Genomic DNA, 19212 nt, shown 5'->3' with positions numbered 1-19212 from the left:
CAATTGAGGAAGTTTAATAATCAGTTTTTGATATGCACCGTGTTAGGATCGTTTTGTGGGGGTTGATCAACTGCTTGACTGATGTTTCAAGATATTGTAGCAGTCGATCCTCGAACTTCTTAAATTTTTCTAGTTGAGGTTGGTCAACTGAATCATTGTCTTCTCGTGTATCAATGTCAATTGTCAAACAAATAAAATGTGCGAAATGATGTCAACTGACAGATTGAACTAGTAATTCGATTGACTGTGTGTGAGAGTGAATATGTGAAAGTGCTAAACTGCAAATAAGAAGACACACAAAATTGTTTATGGATGTTCGGAGATTTCAATAACTCCTACGTCACCTCTTATTCCACCTCGGAATGATTCACTCTAGAAAACTTTGATACTCCCAATATCGATATGCCCTTACTGTGACTGTTGCAAAGTACTAGACTGAGGTAACCTCCCCTTGAATAACCATCTGAAGCAAGAAAAACTTCCAGACACCCTCTGAAGCTTGAGAGAATTCCAGAGTAATAAATATAGGGTCACGCTTCCGTCTAGTCATTTATCCATACACTCTACAACACTTAGTATAATTCATCTTAGTCCCCTTGATGATACACATCATTCTTGGTAAACATTACATCTTGCTAGAATATTCTAGGAAGGACATCTAGAACTATTCATCTTGAAAAATATGCATAATTCAATCCCGATTATACATGCCAAAGAATGCATTGTAATCAAATATCTGATCAATCAATCACTTGTCAAACAATCAAGATATTCCCAAAGATTACAATTACTTGAACCACTAATCCAGGTTCTATACAATCTTTATTAATCAAAAGATTATACTGAAAGATGTACAATACAAGAATAACTTAGTAAATCAAAACTGAAATCTTTTAATACATCTGATTTAAAAAACTTACAACTGAAATACTATTTACAACAAAACTTAATACAGTATTTAAATTCTTGCAGAATTCTTTCATTCCGTCTACTGATCTTGAACATGAGGTTTTCCATCTGCTACACACAAAACCATCAATACAGGCATGTCAGCAGACCTTCTTCCTCGCAAGATCTAAAAGATTTTATATCCTACTAGAGATGCCCAAAGCTTCATGAGGCAATCTCTTGGCAGGATATTCTGACAATCTCTCCAACTACTCGTGGAGAGTCTTCCTTTGGTTAAAGCCGGATGGGTAGTCATACACCATGCACTCCAACCAATTCTAAGAAGTGACTGGCATTGAAAACTGGATCTTTTCTTCCAGCTACGTCCTGCTGGGATCCACATAATACGAAACTCTGATGTCAATCTTGACAATGACAATCTTGGGAAAGACTAAATACATTGCTATTCAAATTCCTAATACTGCTATCATTTTTGAATCCAACTCACAATCCTGGAAAAGATAACCCAAAATAAATACTATGTCCCAAAGAATCTTATTGCATTCTCTATTGAATCTAAACATGATTATCAACTTAATCTTGTAAAATAGAACCGGGCTACTACAAGCTCCCCTGTCCTGTGGACAATCTCTCTTCAAATGACCAATCTCCCCACATCGAAAACATGCTCTTGCAACCGTACGACACTTGTCAGTCGGATGATTCTTACCACAATGGTTACACTGACCCTTCCTTCCAAAACGCATTACTCCCCCAAATCCGGAGGAGGAAAAAGAAGCATACTTCTTGAAAGACTGAGCATGTGGACCCAAAGAACTCGCAAGTCTAGAAGATAGGAAAGAATTGTTACGCCGAATGTTATCCTTTGCTTGGCGACATCGACTAACTAGTCCCTCATAAGTCATGTCATTCGCCCACAGCTACTCGATCATGGATTTCCGGATTAAGGCCCTGGAGAAACAGATTGTACTTTGCCTCAGTGTTGTCAGAGATCTGGGGACAATATGGTAACAGATCAAAAAACTTCTGTTGGTACTCGTCAATGGACATCGAGCCCTGCTTCAAAACCAGCAATTCACTAGATTTCTCCTGTCGGAGTGCGGGAGGAAAGTATAACTTATGAAAAGCTGTGCGAAAGTCTGCCCAAGTAGCAACTCCTCGTGTTGTGATGATAGGTGCGGACGTAGATCTCCACCATTTCCTAGCACTTCCTTCTACTAGAAATTTTAAAGTCTCCATCTTCTGTTCCTCAGTACAACGAAGCTCCTGGAAGCAGATCTCTATACGTTCTAGCCAGTTATCTGCATCCTCTGGAGTCTTGCTGACCGGCTAAATCGGTATCAACTAGCAAGTGCACTAGGTCAAGTAATAGTAAAGTGGACAGAGAGTCCAAGTATCGAACCCACAGGGACTGTATAAATATGACTACCAAAATATAATTATTTTTACTTAATCTAAACTAATAAAAAAGAGTGAATTCAGATTTTAAACTAATAAAAAAAATTACAAATAAAATAAATTCACTAAAACGCAGCAGAGATTAAAGGTTGAATTTAATTTGGAAAAAGCTCGATCAAGGACACACGTAAGTACCAAAAAAATTATGTAACAAGTCGTCGATTCAAGACTCAAATTTAATTTTAATTCACGAGAATTCTTCTATCTTGTTCAAAGAACTATTTATAGAACAATAAAACCTATTCAAATATTGACAGATTAATATTTTGTAATTTTAATCAAATTTGAATGCATGACGAACTGTGAAAATTCAGTTTACACTCAAACCACATAATGAAACCAAATTTTATTTCTAGTTGGTTTTACAATATGTTAATTATCGAAGTGATCAAAATCGAAACCTTCTCTAACGAATTGGAATCAATTAACATGCAAGCAAATAACTGACCAGGAAATTCACAAGATAAATATAAATTCGATAATCAATAAAAGAAAATCAAGTCTGAAAATCTCAAATAAACAAATCGAGTATTCTACATAAATTGTCTGGCCCAATCACGTGGCCTTGATCGAAAGAGAAAACTACTCAATAAATAAATTCATGATTTAAACAATATTTTTAATCATGAATAATCAAAAGAAAATAAGAAAAGAAGAAGAAATCTTCTCCCAAGCAGTAGCAGTAGCCGCCCTCTCCCGTTCTTTGCGTCTGAAATTTTGGAACTCCTTGAAAAATATTAAAAATTTCCTATTTATAGTGCACGGATCCCGTATCAATTAGTTTCCTTCACGAAATAAAATTTTAAAAATATTTTTGACGTCAGAACACGCGCGCGCGCCTGAAAGTGTCCTCGCGCGCGCGCAAGTCTTCCTCACAGACTCCTTGTCCTCCTCTCTTGCGCACGCAGTGCAATAAAACAGCATCTCAAATAACCTCTCGCGCGCACGCGAGACAGGATCTCGCTCGCGTGCGTTTCGATTCTCATGTTTCTGGAACTTTGTATGGCTCACGCGCGCGATAGTGGCCTGCCCGCGCACGCGTCTCTAGCTCAGTTGGTTCCTAAAAGCTCCATTAACCTACAAAATTCAACGAGGAGAGTAGAATGCATAAACAATAAATAAAAAACAAAGAAAACACACGAAGTAAAATAAATGCATGCAAAATAACCATAAAACAACACCAAATAATGCATACACAATAAACTTATCAACACCCCCATACTTAAACCTTGTTCGCCCTCGAGCAAGATATGCAAAAAATAATATGCACACAAAAACATGAGTAAGGACGATTCATGAGAGTGCACAGCCTCCGAGAAGTTTAATCACAAAAACAAAATCACATGCGCTCTCAACTTTTCATAATACACCTGCGGTTTAACGTGAACGTGTGTGTGTGAACTGTCATTCCAGTTTCATACAACTTAGACCGAATTCGTTTCAAAACTAATTAGCGACCTATGACAAATTAGTGCAAGTTTCACTCTTCAAGTGTACATTCCTTCCAACGACCTCTAGACTAAACCCACCTTCCTTGAGATAATGAATTACACACCTCCGGATTTTGCACCCGGTATTGCTTTAGCCCCAATAATTACCCGCTGACTTAGCTATAACTAGCTAGGATACAAAGAATCTTTCTCTTTTTTTTTTCTAATCCCCTCGTCTATAGCCCGGATGGAGCATCAACCCCATTTTATCCGCAAACTTAGCTATGGAACAATGATTAGGATTTCAATCATTGTCCAAGACCGGATGGACTTGTAAAAAAAAAAATTTCCTAGGTGCGCCCAAGATCATAAGTGTAAACTAGAGCCTCATCAAAATTCATAGAACACAATCAAGATCCACAAACCACCTATTGTCATGCAATGGTCAAACAGACAGAAACTTCATCAAATCTTTCGTTACACTCCACTGGTCTAACACAAGTGCTTATAAATATTCACGATTTAACCTACAGTTTCTCATATCCAGTCAAAAGCAATTTTTTTTCAAAAATCCAATTTTTTCAAATAAACTTCATCATCATTGGCTATTATGACTCATCCTACTCATGCAAGACAAAACAAACAACAACAAAAACAGACTAGATGCAAACAAACACAAAACATTATTAATGCAACAAAAACACAACAAACAATAAATAAACTAGTCTACCACACCCCCATACTTGAACCTTGTTCGCCCTCGAGCAAGAAATACAAAAAACAATATGCACACAAAAACATAAGTAAGGACGATTCATGAGAATGTACAGTCTCCAACAAGTTCAATCACAAAAACAAAATCACAAACGCTCTCAACTTTTCATAATACACCTTCGGTTTAACGTGAACATGTGTGTGTGAACTGCCATTCCAGTTTCATACAATTTAGACTGAATTCGTTTCAAAACTGCTTAGAGACCTATGACAAATTAGTGCAAGTTTCACTCTTCAAGTGCTCATTCCTTCCAACGACCTCTAGACTAAACCCACCTCCCTTGAGATAATGAATTACGCACCTCCGGATTTTGCAGCCGGTATTGCTTTAGCCCCAATAATTACCTGCTGACTTAGCCATAACTGGCTAGGATACAAAAAATCTTTCTCTTTTTTTTCTAATCCCCTCGTCTATAGCCCGGATGGAGAATCAACCCCATTTTACCCGCAAACTTAGCTATGGAACAATGATTAGGATTTCAATCATTGTCCAAGCCCGGATGGAGTTGTAAATTTTTTTTTCTAGGTGCGCCCAAGATCATAAGTGTAAACTAGAGTCTCATCAAAATTCATAGAACACAATCAAGATCCACAAACCACTTATTGTTGTGCAATGGTCAAACAGACAGAAACTTCATCAAATCTTTCGTTACACTCCACTGGTCTAACACAAGTGCTTATAAATATTCACGGTTCAACCTACAGTTTCTTATGTCCAGTCAAGAGCAAATTTTTTCAAAAATCCAATTTTTTCAAATAAAATTCATCATCATTGGCTATTATGACTCATCCTACTCATGCAAGACAAAACAAACAACAACAAAAACAGACTAGATGCAAACAAACACAAAAGATTACTAATGCAACAAAAACACAACAAACAATAAATTAAACTAGTATACCCCCCATACTTATCCAAAGCATTGCCCTCAATGCTTCAGAAACAATGAACAGAATGCAAGAACAAACACACAAATGCAAGACGAACAAAAATACAATGAAAACAAAAATAACACTCCCTTGATTTTCGATTCATCCTCTTCCTCCTGGACGGTATCCGTTGGGTAAGGTAGCATCAATCTAGATATATTGGCAGGCATGACCAACTGGCATGGGAAAGAAACAAAAATCAAATATAGATAAAAATAAAAATACGCAAAAAGAAACTAAAAATCAAAGTAAAGAACACTGGGTTGCCTCCCAGCCAGCGCTAAATTTATAGTCTATAGCCTGACTATATTCCTCTCTTAAGTGGCGACATTCAAGGTGGCTTATCCCCCGACTTGGAAAAATTCAGATCAGTCATGCACTTGCATGCTACATCTCTATAGAAATTTTGCAATGGACCAATTCCTGCGGAGATCTGAACCTGCTGACATTCATCACCAATAGCATGAATCACATCAACCAAATAAACAACAAAACAAGATTTTAAAGTTGGGCTCTCAGTAGCCGACTTAAGCATATTAAACACAAATTGCTCATTATTCAGCCTCAACACCAATTCTCCTTTTTCAACATCAACTAAGGCTCTACTAGCAGCAAGAAAAGGACGCCCTAGAATCAGAGAAACCTCACAATCCTCATCCATGTCAAGAATAAAAAAATCTACAGGATAAATAAAATTTTCTATCTTAACTAGGACATTCTCTACTACTCCTCTCGGGTATTTAATAGATCCATCAGCAAATTTGAGAGAGATAGCAGCAGATTCAATATTGCATATACCCAATTTTTTAGCAAGAACACGAGGCATCAGATTTATGTTCGACCCTAAATCACACAAAACATTTGCAAATGATAAACTTCCAATTTGGCAAGATATAGAAAATCTTCCTGGATCTTGAGATTTTGGTGGAAGCTTCTTTTTCAGCACTGTCGAGCACTCCTCATTCAGTGTAACCTGCGTAAGATCGTTCAGCTTCTTTTTGTTCCTCGATAAATCCTTCAGAAATCTTGCATAATTCGGCATCTGAGCTAATGCATCTGCAAAAGGTATGTTAATATGTAGTTTCTTGAAAATTTCAAGAAATTTTTTAAATTGAGAATCAAACAATAATTGCTTAGCTCTTTGGAGGAAAGGTAGGGTAGAAATATCAACATTATCATTAACTTCAAATTTGAAGTTTTACCTTTCTTACCTGCCTTTGAGGAATTTTCAGCACACATATCCTCCTTAGACTCTGAACTTTTTGGCTCTTCCATCATCTTCTCTTTGTCCATTTGCTTCTCCTCAGACTGTGGTCGAGTCACGACCATGATAGCATTCACGCATCTGGGATTTGGTTCAGTGTTACTTGGTAAAGCTCCAGCAGGACGGGTTGATAATTGGGTTGCGATCTGACTCATCTGAATTTCTAACTTCTGCAGCATACTTTCCTGATTCTGTAACCGAGTCTCAGTTCCTGAAACGTATTTCATCATGATCTCCTCAAAGCTCGGCTTTTTATCCTCTTGCTTGTGCTTCCAGTTCTGATTATAGTTGTTGTAAGAGTTGTACAGCTGCCTTCCTTGATTTCCTACAAAATTAGCCGCTTCAACTTCAAACAACTGTTGCCTTCTTGCAGATTCCCTTGCGCGTGATTCACTGACGCTACTTTCATGAGTGCCACTTGATGTTTCAGAGCGTCGATCTTCGCATTCAGGGCCATCAAAGCATCGACTTCTAGAACTCCAGCCTTCTTTTCCTTCTTCACATCCGGCCACCCTATATTACTTTCAGCCATGTTTCCAATGATCTCCCAGGCGTCAACTGGCGTTTTTTCAGAACAAGCATCCATTAGCCGCAACATCCAGCATAGATCGAACCGACTGATCGGCTCCATTGTAGAACGTCTGAGTCTGCTGGATTTGTGTGAGATTATGTTAAGGACACATCTTCATCATCTTCTTAAACCTGGTCCATGTCGTATGTAAAGATTCACCCTCCTTTTGCTTGAAAGATATAATATCTAAAAACAATTTCGCCATCTTTGTAGGAGGGAAATACTTGTTCAAGAAGATTTGAATAAGCTCAGTCCAGGTGGTGATAGATCCTGTAGGTATATCATCGAGCCATTTAGTCGCTTCACCTTGTAGAGAGAATGGGAATAACCGCAGTCTTGCTGCATCAGAGGTTACCCCGTTAACTTTGAACGTGTCACAGATCGACATGAATCGCTCCAGAGCGTAGGGGTTTTCCACAGATGTGCTCACCAATCTTGCTTGCAGTTGGATCAGCTGAATAGTAGAGGGTTTCAGCTCAAAATTGTTTGTCAACAGTGGGGCAAACGATGTTAGACCCATATCCTTCAAGAGAAACAATAAATTAAAATACAGTCTAGTCTCAAGAGAAACAAAAATTCTGATATCACAAACAGTCTCCAGCAACGGTGCCAAAAACTTGACCGGTTAAATCGATATCAACTAGCAAGTGCACTAGGTCAAGTAATAGTAAAGTGGACAAAAAGTTCAAATATCGAACCCACAGGGACTGTATAAATATGACTACCGAAATATAATTATTTCTACTTAATCTAGACTAATAAAAAAAGTGAATTCGGATTTTAAACTAATAATAAAAATTGCAAATAAAATAAATTCACTAAAACACAGCAGAGATTAAAGGTTGAATTCAATTTGGAAAAATCTTGATGAAGGACACACGTAGGTACCAGACAAATTATGTAACAAGTCGTCGATTCAAGACTCAAATTTAATTTTAATTCATGGGAATTCTCCTATCTTGTTCAAAGAACTATTTCTAGAACAATCAAACCTATTCAAATATTAAAGGATTAATCTTTCGTAATTCTAATCAAATTTGAATGCATGACGAACTGTGAAAATTCAGTTTACACCCAAACCACATAATGAAACCAAATTCTATTTTTAGTTGGTTTTACAAAATGTTAATTATCGAAGTGATCAAAATCGAAACCTCCAAACTTGGGTTCGGACCTTCCGATCCGTCCTTGATAAAAATCCATATTAAGCCTCTAATCCATGCTTAATCAATTTTAACCACTTTAAACTTGTAAAAGAGAACCGGGCTATTACACATTATCTGTCAAGATAGTACACTATGATTGTCTCTTCTTTTGGCTCTTTTTCTGGTACAAAAAAACTTATCCACAAGAGTTCCATTGATTTGACTTGAATTGCTCAGACTCTTGATCAGTTTAGTCTTACTTGGGTTGAGATCAACTGATTCAGTTTAGTTCCCTAAACTGAACTCAGTTGCCTTCATCCTTTCAGTTGAGCTCTGCTCAACTGCTCCGATGAGACTAAACCTTTACTATATGTATTCAGTTTGTCTTTTTTTTTTTCAATATGTTAATGATCAATTTACTTGATATCTTCATTTTGAATTTGAGAGCTTCTGTCAGTTTATGTATTTTATGCTTGGCTCTTGATGACATCGGGCAACCTATGAAGTAAACTAACTTATGTTCATATCAACACTCTGTCATTCCAAGACACCCGGATAAAACCCCAAGCCCAGATGGTATGTCTACATTCTTCTAACAGAAATTTTGGCAAGATATTTTGCCAGGAAGTTACAAAGGCAGTACTAGGAATCCTGAAAGTGGAACTGTCTTTTGATGATTGGAATGATAATGTTGTCACCCTCATTCCGAATATCGAAAAACCCAATGACTATTAAGGACTATATACCGATCAGCCTTTGTGACGTCTCCTAAAAAATTGTGGTTGCAACACTGAAAAATGGATAAAGGTCGGTTCTAAAAATGATAGTGACCAAGACTCATAGTGATTTTATCCCAGATTGGTTGATTGCAGATAACATTATTTTGTGGTTTGAGTCTCTGCACTGTATTCGAAGCAGAAAAGTAGGCAAGAAAGGATATGCAACTCTGAAACTTGATATGAGGAAGGTATATGACAGAGTAGAGAGGAGATATTTGGAACGATGAATAAACTAGGTTTTCTCCGATATGGATCGGTAAAGTTATGAAATGTTTGCAGAGAGTCTTTTACTCCTTTGATCTAAATGGAAAGATTGCAGGGATAGTGAAACTGGGACGAAGCCCGCAACATGATGTTCATATTCCTCATTACTTGTTTTTCCTATGTGCCCATGGGTTATCATCCCTTCTAATTTGATATGAAACTCGGAGAAAATTTATAGGAGTCTGTATTGCTAATTCATGTCCCTCGATTTCGCACCAGTTCTTCGTAGATGATAGCTTTATTTTCTTTAAGGCAACAGTGGAAGAAGGAAATGGCATTAGGGACTTCCTATCAGTATATGAGAGGGCTTCGGGTCAACTAATCAACTTCGAGAATCATCGCTCTCCTTTAGTCTAACACCGATTAATGTTGCTATTAAGATAAAATCGACATTATCTATATCAATAACGACGTGACATGAGATTTATTTGGGTCTCCCAATGTTTTCTCTCCAGAGTTAGAAGCTTCAGTTTCGATATTTAATAGAACGAGTGGTGAAAAGAATGCAAGGTTGGGGGAGTAAATCATTTTCCACTGGGATAAAGAGACTTTGATCAAATTTGTGCTTCAGTCGATTCCTACATATGTAATGTCTTGATTTCAAATACCGAAATATATAGTAGAGGCATTAGAGAGGGGCTCAAAATTTTGGTGGGTATGAATGATGGAAAGAAAAGGTTGCATTGGAAAACGTTGAAATTACTTAGCTCGCCAAAATGCATGGGAGTTATGAGATTTCACCAACTTAAGCCTTTTAATAAAATTCTACAAGCAAAACAAGTATAGAGAATAATTTTCAATCCCACATCTCTAGTGGCTCGAGTTTTGAAAGCAAGGCATTTGAAGCACCAAGATATTATGCAAACATTGACTGGAAACAATCCCTCTTTCATTGGAGAAACCAAGGCATTTTAAGCACCAAGATATTATGCAAACATTGACTGTAAACAATCCTTCTTTCACTGGAGATCATTATTGTGGAGCAGAAGTTTACTTAGAAAAGATTTGTGTTTGAGAGTTTGTAATGGGGAGAAAATATCATTTTCCTGATATCATTGGATTCCCGTTTTCATTCTTGCTCGAATTTTCAAGGTGATTCAAACGCTAATGATACAGTTGGCTCGATCATACATGAAGGAGCATGAAATGTTCCTCTAATGCATTTTGCATAATTTTATTGTTTCAAACATCCTGGCCATTCCGATATCAACTTCACTGTTCGAGTATTCCTGATACTGATACTACAATCCGAAGGGGAAATACTCTGTGAGGAGAAGGCTATAAACTAGAAATCGGAGTCTATGATCCTCCCAAACATAATTCGGAGTTGCACTCGAAATCTTGGTGTAAATTCTTATGGTATTTATCGCTTCCACTTAAAATCGAAATCTTTTGGTGGAGAGCTCTACATAATATTATTCCGAAGGGAATGAATCTGATGGCGCATCATGTACCAGTGTTAGGAAATTACCTTCTTTTTATTTTTGGGTATGATTCCATCTGTCATGCATTATTCTGGTGTCCTAAAATTCGAATGTGCTGGAAAGGAATGTGTAAGGTCTAAAAAGTCCACTAGCTTGATCACGATAAATTAATTGATTTTTTATGATTTATGCATGTTAGTTATGAATATTGAATTGTTATGTTTAAATTATTTTATTTATTTAATGCCTGAAATTTTATGTGTTGTGATGTTATTTTTAAAGTTTTTAGGTTTGAAATTTAATTCTGGACCGTAGGGATGATGCTAGCCTTCGAAGCGAGATAAGAAAATGTTTTATTTATTTAGATAAAGTTAAGGCAGTGTATTTTAATAGTTGGGAAATTTTTAAAAGTTTTATTTGCAACTAATGAGCCTTTTATGGAGCCCATTAGTCATAAATTAGTAGCGTTCAAAATTTATTTTATTTTCTTCTTTGGAACACCGCTTACTCTCCCCCAATTTTTCCTCTCACGTTCAAACTCTAGGCAAGGGTTCTCCAATTTTCTCGAGGCTAGATCGTTCTTCCGTCCCGATTAAATTCCAAGCAATCCAAAGTCAGGCAAGTTTTTTAATGTTTTAAAACCCATTCATGGATATAATTATTTTGAAGGTAAACCCCGTGTGAAAATTAGGTTTATTGATGCATGATTTTAGAAAATTTCATGAGCATGATGTTTATTCGTGAAGCGTGATGCGTTCCTGATATTTTCGATGTAAAATTTATCGAGATTCAAGGGTTTAGATGATAGGAACCAGAATTTTTGGTGTGTGTGTTGATTATGGAGAGTTATGAATCAAAGCATTGGATGTTGTTTGTTTTTGGGCAAATATTTTTCGAATTTTGAAGATTTTACATGTCCAATATTATTTTTTCAGATGTCCAACGTTTTTGGGTGTATTAAGATCGAAAAAAACCGAAATGAATCAAGTCGAGCGCCTGCGTGTCAGGCAGCGGAATTGTGCGCTAGGACGCATAGAAGTTGCGCCCCAGCACGCCCATGGGTTGTCCAGTATTATGGGGTTGTGTCATTTTGAGTTCCAAACGTACATTTATGGTCTTTTAAGCTATTTTAAGTACTTTTAAGAGATCATATGCAAAATTTTCAAGATTTGAATGTCCGAGACGGGCGGAACGACTCACGTGGATCGGTTAAACTATATAATGCATCTTTATGTGATTTTTCCCACGAAAGCTATTTTATCATGAAATTTTGGAAGTATGTTATGCATGGATGAGTTCTTACATCAGTTCTAGTTGCATGATGTTTATCACGAAGTTGAAAAGTGAGAAATGATGAAGTTATGAAACATATGAGAAGTATGATGAAATGATGTATGCACGAAAATATTTTGATGTTGTATGTGAATTTGTGGTGGTAAAACGAGACGGATAATGCAGGGTTTTGGATTTTCGGGTTGAGCTTCGGAAGTGTCTTCCCAAAATATGTGCTCAAGAATGCAAGGTTTTGGATTTTCGGGATGAGCTTTGGAAGTGCCTTCTCAAAATACGTGCTCAACGCATGGTTTTGGATTTTTGGGTTGAGCTCCGAAATTGCCTTCCCAAACTATGTGCTCTAACGATGGTTGTCATAAATGCATGTATTTCATCACCTAAGATTTCAAGTTTTTACTACATGTTCATGTTATGTCATAAATTTGAGTTTCAATTTTTTTTAATGAAAAAGTTTATATGCATTTTTTTGTTGAGTCTTTAAACTCGTTATACTTGAATAGTGCAGACAATGACGATGCTTTAGATGATTTCAGCGATGATTATGGAAATGGGCATGAAGTGAAGCATGGAGTCGGGCTGGTAGGTGATGCATGAGCGCGATATTTATTGATGGAATGTGGAGTAACAATATTTTTGTTTGAAAGTAGAGACAAATTTTAGTATTTATCTAACGCAGGATTTTGGATTTTCGGGTTGAGCTCCGAAAGTGCCTTCCCAAACTATATGCTCAAACGACGGTTGCCACAAATTCATGTATTTCATTACCTAAGATGTCAAGTTTTTACTACATGTTCATGTTATGTCATAAATTTGAGCTTCAAGTTTTTTTATGAAAAAGTTTTATATGTATTTTTTGCTGAGTTTTTAGACTCACTATACTTGAATGGTGCAGGTAATGACGATGATTTAGATGATTTCATCGATGATTATGGAAACGAGCATGAAGTGGAGAATGGATTCAGGCCAGTGGATAATGCATGAGTGCGATATTTATTGAAGAAATGTGGAGTAACAATATTTTTGTTTGAAAGGAGAGACAAATTTTAGTATTTATCTTTTAATGGCCATGTTTGGCAAAATTTATCTTTTAATGGCCTTGTTTGGCAAAATTTGAAGATTTTTTATTTCATTATTTATGATGCACTTTTAAATACTTTTATTTATTGAAGAAGATTTTTATTTCCGCAAATGTTTTTGCAAATATTTAAGTATGTATGTTTCAGTAACGTTCCAATAGAATTTGGGATGTTACAGAACGATTTTCAAATCTCTGATGGAATAGGTTCGCAATATGGAAATCATCGACGTGTTATCGTGAATGATGAGTTGAAAATATTTCGAATTATTTGCTATGACTTGGGCTGTCTGGCATGATCGAATGAGAGTCCTACATGATATTGAGGGTACTCTTTCTCAGATTACTTTCGATTGGAGATTATCCTTGTTGTGGGATTTTCATGATGCACTCGATTACTTTAAGACCGACATTTTGTGTACACACAAAGTTCGTCACATCACCGTTGGAGCAAGCCACCGATAAATAAACTGATAATGAATGTAGACGATGTAGTTAATGAGAACCTTGGGAGATACGCAACTGGCGGAGTGGTACGGGACCATGAAGGAAACTTGTTGTTGGATTTTGGAAATTAGATTGCAAAACCTCTATCAGTCACCCATGCAGAGCTTTTAGTGATCAGAGATGGATTGAAGTTGTGCAGGATCGTGGAATTGATATACATGAAATACACATTGATTTTCTTTTGGCGGTGCAAGCAATCACCAACCCGGAAGAGGATCTTAGCCATATCAGATCCATAGTGGAAGAAGTCAAGATCATTATTGCACGCCGTCCAAATATAAAGTTAGCACATAGTAAAAGAATGGCGAATGTGGTTGCACACAATATTGTTTTATTTTTTTTGCTCTTTTCTTCCCTCTTGTTTGGGAGTTTGAGAGTTTTTCGTTTTGGTTGATTAATCTTGTAATTGATTATTTATCTCATTTTCAATAAAATTACAAGTTTTACCTTTAAAAAATAAAATTACTTATAAACATTCATAATTTTTTTGGGGTAAAAATTAAATAATGAATATTATTGTAATTTTATTATGGGTTTCACCAAATTAATTAAGTACTAGTTTTTCAAGGGATAGATATATAGTAAGATTATTTAAATTAGATAATTTATAGTAACTAAATTTTGGTGTATCACGAAAACTCATGTTAGACGTTTCACATATCAATTCTGTGAAATGCATATCTAATTTGGATAACTCATTAAAAAATATAATTTTTATGCCAAAAATAAAAATAGACGTGATTGATCCGTCTCAAATAAAGATTGATGAAGTAATCTAAAAAAAACTACTCTTTGCTTAAGTCTTTTTTAAAAAAATTTATAAATGTCACTCACATATGTTTCTAATGGTAACATATATTATAAATTTAAGTAAACCTTATCATAATTTTTATTCAATTTTCCATCTAATAAATTAAATTACCGCACCTATTTTTGATTTCTCATGCAATTAAAAAATAAACATCAGCGTAAATTTATCGTTGACTTTTACACATACATTACGTATGTTTCAATCGCTAGTATAAACGTACACAATATGTGTGATCAAGATTTGATTTCATTTGAGTGTCTGTTTCATTAAATTTACACTGAATCACGGGTTTGGTTCTAGCTAGAATTTTATAAAAACAAAAACTCACAACATTTCAAATAAAAATATATTTATTTTTAAGCGATCAGCCAATTTTTACAATAAAACGAAAGGCCAAGTAAAAAACAAAAAAAAATAATATATTTAACCAAAATATCTAAATTGATATTAAACGTTAAATGAATGTAAGAATAGAGTGGTCTTCAAATAAAACAATGTTAGGGAAATGGCAATTCGTCTGTAACATCACGCGTGCAAATGCGTACGGTGTGTATCATGTGGAGTATACATAATACACTTGCTCAACTTATATTCTTCGTCACGAATTGAATATATGTGCGACCTAGCTAGCTTCATGAGAATAATAAAATACAAACTATTTGATAAATTTAATTAAATAAATATTTTCTCACTTCGTACCTCAATTTCACACCAAACTGAAAAATGATAAAAATGATAACCCCCTCAAATATGATTTGTGCCTCAAGTTTATCGTTAATTTCTATACGTGCAAAACACGTGTGTTTCAATAACTCATATACATTATCTAGGAAATGAAAATAAGTTATTGGGAAAGAACGATCCATATGTCAAAAGGAATTTAAGCATTGTGTGTAAATTATCAGTCGAATTGATTTTTTTTTTTTAAAATTGTCTTGGATCCATAGTTTTCTAAAGAAATTGTTGACCCGAAAGGTACCCATTTCATATGAGTCAGAGGTTTATTGGCTCATGCAAAGGTTAAATCGAAGATGTGCACGAGCGAAAGAGACCTGAAAGAGAGAGCAATATGGTCGACCCTCAGAACGTATCCCCACAATATTTTAGCAAAAAATATGCTCCACACGAAAATCAAACCCGCAACGCTGAAAATTTCTTACCATCCATATATAGTTTTCTATTCTTATAATTTAGTGGGCTATCGTATGCACTTAATAAGATAATAATAGTAGATGCCGCGTAGCTTATTTATTCAAAATTTTGGATGCTTCAAGTATTGTTTATGCAAAAAGATTACATAATGCATGGAGGATTTAAAATTTTTAAAAAAAGAGTATATATATATATTGTTGTGAGTTGTGATGTATTTATTATTGTCATTAATTAATAAATTAAACTAGTCCTCTGAATTCAACCATGTGGAATTTGTTTGTTGTTAGTGTGAAAACTATCCCTTAATTTTTTACGCAACAATTTTATTTAAAATTTGAAGTCTTTAATCGATAGAGTTGGCATTAAATATTTTTTTGGCATCATTATCATAATCACAAGAATCCCCTAATAAATAAACTAAAGCAGCGATTTTCTCTCTATATATTTTTCTCTCTCTCTCTCTTCAACCTCTTTTAAGTATTTCTCACCTCCCTCTCCCTCTTCTTCTTCTTCTTCTTCTTCTTCTTCTTTTTTTAAAAAAAATTCCTTTTTCTTCCATTCTCATTCCAATAGAATTTTGTATCAATCTAATTTATTTTCATCTAGAAGGAATTTTTCTTTGTTAATATATATATATATATGATTTTTGCAAAGATCGAATAAAAAAAAAAATTGTATATATAATTTGATTCTGGCCTGGTGTATGTATATGTTCCATCCTTTTCTTAAAGAATATTATGATATATACATAGTTGGATTTGTGATTGATCAAAATGACGCTGGAAGGATTAATTTCAAAGGCGGAGGATGCCGCCGCCGGAGAAGAGATTAGCCTGAATCTGTTCAAGAAATACGAGGTGGGAAAACTCCTGGGCAGCGGCGCCTTCGCCAAAGTGTACCACGGCCGCGACCTCCGCAGCGGCCGAAGCGTGGCCATCAAAGCCATGAGCAAGCAACGCGTGATGAGGAAGAACCTGGTGGCGCACATTAAGAGGGAGATTTCTATCATGCACAAGCTGGACCACCCTCATATCGTGCGCCTCCTGGAAGTACTCGCCACCAAAACCAAGATCTACTTCGTCATGGAATTCGCCAAAGGAGGCGAGCTCTTCACCAAGGTGGCCAAAGGCAGATTCAGCGAGGATCTCAGCCGCAAGTATTTCCAGCAGTTGATCTCCGCCGTCGGTTACTGCCACTCGCTGGGTATTTATCACCGTGATTTGAAGCCCGAGAATCTTTTGCTGGACGACAATTGGGAGCTCAAGATTACTGATTTCGGCCTAAGCGCCGTCGTCACCGACCAGATTCGACCCGACGGTTTGCTCCACACATTATGCGGAACCCCGGCTTACGTTGCGCCTGAGATCCTCGCAAAACAAGGCTACGATGGTGCCAAAATCGATGTTTGGTCATGTGGAGTCATTCTTTTCGTGTTGAATGCTGGTTACTTGCCTTTCAACGACACCAATCTCATGGCTATGTATAGAAAGATCTACAAAGGAGATTTCCGTTGTCCCAAATGGACCTCCCCGGAGCTCAAGCGCCTCTTGTCTCGCATCCTCGACCCCAACCCCGCCTCAAGAATCACCCTCGATGAGATACTCTTGGATCCTTGGTTTCAAAAGGGGGAGACTGAGACTGAGAGTAAGACTAAACCCAATGAATATTTATCATCTGGAGATCATCATGAAGAATATTCCGGCCGTTTCTTGAACGCCTTCGATTTGATCTCCTACTCCTCCGGCACTGATCTGTCGGGGTTATTAGGGGATCCCGTGAGCTCAGAGATGTTTGTGTCTGCCGAGACGCCGGAGAGGATAATCCAGAGGATCCAGGAGGAGGCGGCGGCGGAGGAGGGGATGATGAGGGTGGTTAAGTCGAAGGGGATGATGAGGATGTTGAAGCTGTTGGTGAAGAATAATAATAATAACTCATGTGAATTGACGGTGGGGGTCAAGCGGTTGACGGAGGAGCTGGTGGTGGTGGACGTCACGATTGGTGGTTTGGAAGGTGGTGATATTTGGTACGACAGATTGAAGCCACGGCTGAGTGATTTAATTCATCAATCGGAACACAATATCTCCGGCGACGTAACTCACTCCCACCTTTTGGGGGAATCCAATCATTAATATATAATTATATTTTATAATAATAATTAAATAAATAGATAAGAAATTTTTCAATTACCAGGTTTCTGTGTAAACTATTTTTCCCTGGTATTCATCCCATCTTATTAATATACATGCTGCATCTTTAATTTCTTGTTTGCGGTCTTTAATTCTTTAGAAAAAAAAAAAAAAAAAAAAAAGGATTTAAGAGACAGGTTAAAATTTAGGTTCGTTGTATAAAATGTCCCATCTGAACACAACAAACCTTTAAGCGAAATGAATAAAAGTGGAAGAATAAGAATATATTATGTGATTTACATTGAAGCAGCTGAGTTGGAACAAGAATATTCTTTATTTTTACGTACGTAAAAGCAATCCCCAAATTAATCTAATCTCATCATTCAAGTGCGTATTAATTACACCCTAAACTAACCAATAATTAAATCCTCTTGGCTGTCTTTTCTCTGTTTATCAATCATACCAGAAACAAACACCTTTCTTTCTATTAGTGGCCAATTTACAAGATTTTTGGACTGGAGTACACATCACTCATGCAGCGCCTATGCAAATAATTAATAATTAAACAAAGATGTTGGGTTGGTCGATGTTAATGTAACATTCTAACTATTTATCCAAGGGTATATTTCCATGAAAATATTTTAAATTTATAAATTTCGATATTTTATGGTTAACAGTGAAATTATATATTGAAATTCAAATGAAACTATTATTGTGTGAACTTGAAATCTATTCCAATTAATATTAAATTTTATATAAATATAAAAAAGTGAATTTTAAGTTTATGATGTTATTTCTTTAAACAACAAAAATATATTTGTGAAAATTGGATCACCTATTTAGTCATTGGTTGGATCAGGGTTTAAGGTGCACGTTGAGATCAAGATTAAGATGCAGAGAATTATAGCTCGTCTAACTGACTCAACGGCAGCAATTATAGGAATTGGATACCCTAGACTTTGCATGCAATATATATATATATATATATATATATATATATATACGTAAAGGCTGGTGCATCAAGATCATGAGAAAGATTTCCTTCAAGAATACGAGTTGTTGATTGATTGTTCATCATCTTCACAGATCGTTCTTGTTCTTGATATTAGTTTGGTAATATCATTGTATGCGATTTGTGTTCTTTAGTGTATTCATCTTGTAAACTGATTTCGATCCAATAATTGATTGAGCCTTGGGCAAGGCAAAGTGGAAGTAGGATATTTTTTATCCGAACCACTATAACTTCTGGTGTTCTTGTTTGGATTCATTTTATTTCTTACAGAGCTTTTGTTCTTCGATC

At 36.0% G+C, this 19212-nt stretch overlaps 2 protein-coding genes across 2 annotated transcripts; one reads left to right on the top strand and one right to left on the bottom strand.

Moving 5' to 3' along the window:
• Window positions 1-1815: 1815 nt before the first annotated feature.
• On the bottom strand, window positions 1816-7856 carry LOC140889630 (uncharacterized). The gene is made up of 5 exons (XM_073297350.1): window positions 7468-7856; window positions 6713-7278; window positions 6300-6557; window positions 5941-6128; window positions 1816-1998 (listed from the first exon to the last, which is right to left on the bottom strand). Exons 1-5 carry the CDS (start codon window positions 7854-7856, stop codon window positions 1816-1818), a joined length of 1584 nt encoding a protein of 527 aa, XP_073153451.1.
• Window positions 7857-16225: 8369 nt separating this feature from the next.
• On the top strand, window positions 16226-18027 carry LOC140886392 (CBL-interacting serine/threonine-protein kinase 14-like). The gene has a single exon (XM_073292950.1). It carries the CDS (start codon window positions 16560-16562, stop codon window positions 17913-17915), a length of 1356 nt encoding a protein of 451 aa, XP_073149051.1. The 5' UTR covers window positions 16226-16559; the 3' UTR covers window positions 17916-18027.
• Window positions 18028-19212: the final 1185 nt, after the last annotated feature.

The sequence above is a fragment of the Henckelia pumila genome, chromosome 3 (assembly GCF_033568475.1).
Source record: "Henckelia pumila isolate YLH828 chromosome 3, ASM3356847v2, whole genome shotgun sequence".
Classification (NCBI taxonomy): domain Eukaryota; kingdom Viridiplantae; phylum Streptophyta; class Magnoliopsida; order Lamiales; family Gesneriaceae; genus Henckelia; species Henckelia pumila.
Note: the sequence above shows the minus strand (reverse complement) of the source record. Positions and strands in the feature narration are given on the sequence as shown.